The sequence below is a fragment of the Mandrillus leucophaeus genome, unplaced genomic scaffold (assembly GCF_000951045.1).
Source record: "Mandrillus leucophaeus isolate KB7577 unplaced genomic scaffold, Mleu.le_1.0 Scaffold309, whole genome shotgun sequence".
Taxonomy (NCBI): Eukaryota; Metazoa; Chordata; class Mammalia; order Primates; family Cercopithecidae; genus Mandrillus; species Mandrillus leucophaeus.
In genome coordinates this window covers 4,110,503-4,116,502 of record NW_012103243.1, presented here as the reverse complement: position 1 = coordinate 4,116,502, position 6,000 = coordinate 4,110,503, and the positions used below count along the sequence as shown (strand labels likewise).

General features: G+C 46.6%; 1 protein-coding gene across 1 annotated transcript in view; it reads right to left on the bottom strand.

The window, feature by feature from the left end:
* USH2A (Usher syndrome 2A (autosomal recessive, mild)) overlaps positions 1–6,000 on the bottom strand; it is an 813,932-nt gene that overhangs the window by 3,939 nt on the left and 803,993 nt on the right. The window contains exon 69 of the mRNA XM_011987398.1: positions 3,997–4,241. Within this exon, the coding sequence (XP_011842788.1) occupies positions 3,997–4,241 (245 nt within the window). The remainder of the gene's footprint in view (positions 1–3,996; positions 4,242–6,000) is intronic.

The window sequence follows — 6,000 nt, the reverse complement described above, 5'->3', positions numbered from 1 at the left end:
GGGTAGATCATTTGAGGTCAGGATTTCTAGACCAACCTGGCCAACATGGTGAAACCCCGTTTCTACTAAAAATACAAAAATTAGCCGGGCATGGTGGTGGGCGCCTGTAGTCCCACCTACTCAGGAGGCTGAGGCAGGAAAATCGCTTGAATCCAGTAGGCGGAGTTTGCAGTGAGCAGAGATTGCGCCACTGCATTCCAGTCTGGATGACAGAAAAAGACTCTGTCTCAAAAAACAAAGAAATAATAATAATAATAAAAACCCTTGGTGAGTGGAAATTAATTGATTAGTTTCTAAGGTAAGTACCACTGCCATTATTTGTTTAGTACTGCAGAGAATGACAGGATCTTCAAACCAGTAATTAAATAACAAGCAAAACTTGAGCTTAAACTTAGCTGTGTCATATACTGTGTAGTCTTGAAAAATGTTGATGAAATACAAAAGACACTCTCATTCCCTGGCACCTCTGCCTATTTCTCTCCATTCAGAGTATAGCCTAAAATCCTTTTGCCAGTTTGGGACTGATGTTCAAAGGATATCTTACCTGTTCACAAGACATGGGGTGCTTGGAAGAGGGTCACACCAGCCCTGAAACCCGAGCTTGTCAAATGAGGGGGAGAAGTGTGTGTGTGTGTGTGTGTGTGTGTGTGTGTGTGCGCGCGCGCTGCAGGGGCATAGCTCATTGACCTACTCAAGTGAAAAGACAGTCAATATGGAAAACTGAGCAGGTGAAACTGGCCTGTTCCTATTCAGATTCTTCCCCTTGAGTGAATTCTTTCCCATCTGAGTAGATGAGGAGCCCACAGTCACCAACGAGGACTTCATTTTGCTCTACTAATGCAAATTGTACTCTCTTTAGTTTGGCTAATTTTTGACATGTCTCTCATGGTCTCCAACTTTGTGAGTGCAGTTTGGTTTAAAAATATTTTTAAAAAGCCACAGAGGAAGACTTGCAAGTACACTCTGTCAATTGGATAGGATTAAATTATGATTCAACAGACTCAGGGGAATTCCACCCGGTGCCCTGGAGTACCCCAGATTTCACTTCTGCTGAGACCTGCCTGCAATGAACAGCCTCCATGCTCAGGATGAGCCAGTTCCCTGAGACCAGAGCCCTGGCAGTCACCCAGTCCCTCCTTGCTTTCCCATCCTCACACCTGACTCAGTTTTGGCCATTCAGTGAAAGAATCAGTTGGGTGCCACTGTGCATTTCCCTGATGGTAAAGAGTGTGCAGGAACAAGGTGTTTACATTCTTTTGTCTGCTTTTCCCAGCTGAAGCCTGTGTCTGTCCCCAGAGGTGGCTTAGCCTGTGTGGTGTCAGAACTGCAAGGTCTAACCAGCCCCCTCCCACCACCTGTTTCTACACGTTATCAAACAGTGCACACTGCGTACAGGATTTGTATTATATTATTATTTCATTTTCAGCTGTTCTCAAATTTTGCTGTGCATCAGACTTTTTTTTTTTTTTTTTTTTTGAGATGGAGTCTCACTCTGTCACCCAGGCTGGAGTAGGGTGGCGCGATCTCAGCTCACTGCAAGCTCCACCTCCTGGGTTCACGACATTCTCCTGCCTCAGCCTCCTGAGTAGCTGGGACTACAGGCATCCGCCACCACGCCCAGCTAATTTTTTGTATTTTTAGTTGAGACGGGGTTTCATCTGTGTTAGCCAGGATGGTCTCGATCTCCTGATCTCATAATCTGCCCACCTCAGCCTCCCAAAGTGCTGGGATTATAGGCGTGAGCCACCACGCCCAGCCCAGACTTCTTGAGGTTCCAGTTAAAATGGCAGCTTATTGAGTTTCTCCCTCAGAACTTCAGGTCCTGCTCCTCCTATGTGATGCTGATGCAGACAGTTCATGGTCTTCACTTTGACAAAATGAAGCTTAACAAGACTCATTAAAACCCTGAGCAATGGGGTTATATCCAGAGTAACATAACATCCCCACAAGAATGAGTGGGAGTGTCTTCTGGTCACTAAGTTAACCAAGTAAGGAAGACAGTGTCCCTCCTCATGGAGGATTCTGATACAGAGGTGCCTGCCTGTAGGGACTGGGTCGAAGGACAGGATAATGTATCACTGAAATGAGTTCTGGACACTGCTGGTATGTGCGTATGCTTTCCTGTAACCACACCTCACGTTATACAGTAGACGTGCCCAGCAGTGCTTGGGAACTTTCCTTTCACTACGCTGTGCACTCCACAGACCCCAGGTTCGATTTAGCTCATCTCCCAGGCTAAACAGATCTCTCCTGCCTTCTTCTCTCGTCCACTGCCTTCCTCCAGCAGCAGTGCGCCTTCTAAGAACATGGGCTCCTTAAAGAAAGTTATGCTTTAACAAGGAAAAATTTTGAAATATCTGCTATTCAGTGAGAATCTCCTAATGACTATTCACTGAACAGGAGCAAACGGCCCGTGGTTTGAAATGGTCACTCGACATTCATTCATTCAACAAACATTCGTGGAGTGCCTGTGATATGCCAGGCACTGTTCCGGGTGCTGGGGCATATACAACAGGAAGAGGCCCACAAGATCTTTGATCTTGGGAGCTTAGATTCTATTTCAGGAGTCAGACAAACATATCTGATTTAGTGTTATGTGAGAAATCCTATGGAAAAGAAAAGAAGTGGGTTACGGGGCTAGGACATTTTCCATAGAATGGGAGGTGACGTTTGGGCAGAGATGTGAATGAAGCAAGAGTGTGAGTCACCCAAGGAGCCGCAGCAGCAATGGCCCTGTGCTCAGAGCTTGTCTGATGGGCTGAGGGAGGAAGGAGGCTCGGAGGAGGATCAGCGAGAAGGGGAGTGGGACAGATATGACTAGAGAGAGAGAGAGAGCCAAGGCCCCAGTGGTGTTGGCCAGTGCCTTCTTTGCTTCTCCACCACCACATCATTGTCCCATTGCTACCTCCCACACCAGCCACAAACCACGGACCTCAGGGGGCCCACTGCCCTTTTGTGCCCCCAACACTCCTGCTACTTAGGTCTGATCCAGCCATGTTGGGGCTTAACCAGTGATCATTCATCGCTGAGCGCTGGAAAAGTGAAGAGGTCTGAAGGCAGACAATGCTGCTGCGTTCACTCCCCGCTATGTTTTTAAATGTTGAACTGTAGGCAGCTTGACCAGGCTTCTGTGCTTAATTTTGGTACTGCCAAGGGTAGCCACTAGCTAATATAGAACCTTAGTGCAAACTGGAAAAAAAGCACCTCCTCAGGGAGATGTAGCCCTGTGGGCACACAGCTTTGGGAAACAGATGGGTACCTGGTGAGGATTAGAAAATGCAGCCTTTCCTCTTCCAGGTAGACATAGCCTCACAGCAGAGTGCACCATGGAATTAAATCACCTTTTACTCTTCAATGAGTGCTCTGGGCAATGACTGTCCTGCACTACCAAGTGATGAGGCCCTCTCCCACTAGACCTTTACTGGACCTACTATTTTGGGAGTGAGTGGTCTAGAGCTAAGAGGAGCCATCCATCCCCTGTGGCACAGGGTGTCAGGACCAGAGGACAGACTGAGCACCGCTAACACTTTAGCCCCTCCCTCCCCATCTCCCCCTTTTAATGCCCATTCCCCCCCACCAAATTACACAGCAATACAACCTATAATTTCCCCAGGTAATCTCAACATACAAGTCTTCTCCACCAGGCCCTGGCTTACACTTACAGGGCAGAAATACTCATCCCTAGTTACACATTAAAATCACTTTTGGAGTGAAGAAAAGAATACCGATCTTCAGGCCCTACTCAAGACCAAGGAAATGAGAATTTTTTGGATGAAGTCCAGGCAGTGATATTTTTAAAGCTTTCCAAGTGATTCTAATGTGCAGCCAAAGTTGAGAAAGCTGTTCTAGGGTTAGCCTCTCTTGTTCCCCACACTTAGTGAAACATAACTTACATCTGGTTCCTTGTTACTATGGCTATGACACATTTTTCTCAGAAGGAAAACAAGTATTCTAGTCCAGTGATAGGGAAATGGGGCCACACCTCTACAGACATACCATATGGTTTTCCCCAGGTGGGTAAACATTCAATGGAGACATCCTCTTTTGAAGAGGTACCAAGGGAGGTCTTTCTCTGATATAAGGCTCTTTATGGATTTTTCTTTGTAGTATCAGTGACAGAAAAATGGCCAACAAGATCAAGCCCAGAATCGCCATTAACACTATGAACCACAGCTCGCTGTAGAATTCTGTGCTTTTGCTCTGCGATCCCTTCTTTTCTCCAGGTGTTGTTAGGACCAAGCCTGCAAAACCCAGAGAAAGAAAGGGGAAATGTTATTTCAGAAAGCAATTTTGTCATCTCTGGCCCTGCTGTTTGATCGTAAATTAGAGAGGAGTTGAAAGCAGTTTGCCTCTTGGTGCTTGTTTGCACTTGTGTGCAGGCTGGGGTAATGGTTCAGTGGGTTGCTGGGTTATAACGAGATGCTTACAGCCCTTGAGAGGCCTTGCTGACACTTCTGGCGCTGCTGCTCAGGTTGGAAATCACCACTGCCTTGCCAAATCCCTGGGAAAGATGGGAGTGTGGGGAGCAATTTTTAAAAGGGGTTACCAAAGTAACCTTGAGGGTCACCTGTTTCATAACTGTGTGCCTTGGGAGCAAAGTCCTTGTTTGGGTTCTCATGAGGGACTGGGACCCTTACTATTGTTGCTGCAGAGTCACAAACAAAATCACTGCTTGGAGATCTGAGGTGTCCTTGTTTCATGCAACAGTCCCATTCCTGACATTTTGTGTAAACTGAATTTTGAAGCATCAGATTCCATTTTCCATTATGATATTAACAGCCTGTGTTTGCTTCTGTGTTGTCTTTACATGGCCTCTCTGTTAAAGAGCAAAAGCTCTGCAAACCATCACCCAAATGCACTGGGAAAGCTTCCTATGGAAAGAAATCTTTTAGCACTGGGGCCACTTACCTTTGCTTGGTGTTCACACATTGAGAGTTCAGTTGATGTGAGTCTCTGCACATGAGGTTAGTATTAGTAAAAGTAGCTCATGTTTAACAATAATGTACCTGGTGCCAGGCCCTATGCTTAGGTCTTTACAGGGATGAAGGGTGGGCAGGATTATTATTATTATTCTTTTATTTATTTATTTATTTATTTATTTATTGAGATGGAGTCTTGCTCTGTCACCCAGGTTGGAGTGCAGTGGTGTGATCTCGGCTCACTACAACCTCTGCCTCTTGGGTTCAAGTGATTCTCCTGCCTCAGCCTCCCAAGTAGCTGGGATTACAGGTGCATGCCACCACGCCCAGCTAATTTTTGCATTTTTAGTAGAGATGGGTTTTCACTATGTTGGCCAGGATGGTCTCAGTCTCCTGACCTCGTGATCCGCCCATGTCGGCCTTCCAACATGTTGGGATTACAGGCATGAGCTACCGCGCCCGGCCAGGCAGGTTTATTAAGTCTTGTGGGGAAGATAGGAGAGAGGCTGACAAGGATCATGCAGGACAGTCAAAGGCAGTGAAATTATGTTGTCAGTTTGGCAAGCTAAGCAGGGGTGCGGCAGGGGTGGGGGTGGGGTGGCCAGAGATCTGCTCCCACCCAGCCACTGCTGGAGCCAGCACAGAAACCTGTGGATCCAATGCAGTGGCCACACAGGCTGGTGTGGAGCTGTGAGTCAGAGAGCTGCTCATCTAAATCTAATACCTACAGCCAGGTCAGAAAAACAAACAGACCCAACTGCAAAGCCTACTCACTCACTGGACAAATCTCCCCGTTTTCAGCTCCCCTAGAACTTTGTGGGCCTGCCTGGTACTTCACACTCACACTCCCAGGGAAAGACTTAAAGGAAAACAGTTCAGAACTGGGGTGAAAATATTAAAGGCAGGAAGAGAAAGTGACTAAAACTAAACTTTCCCAACCTTAACTCTGCTGCCAATCAGCTCTGTGAATAAATATTGGACTCTGACCTTTGCTTGCCATCTCTAAAATAAAGGGTTGAGTCAACACTCCAATCAAGCTCCAGCAGGTCGAAATTCCCCTAATTAGGAACCAATGTGTGTC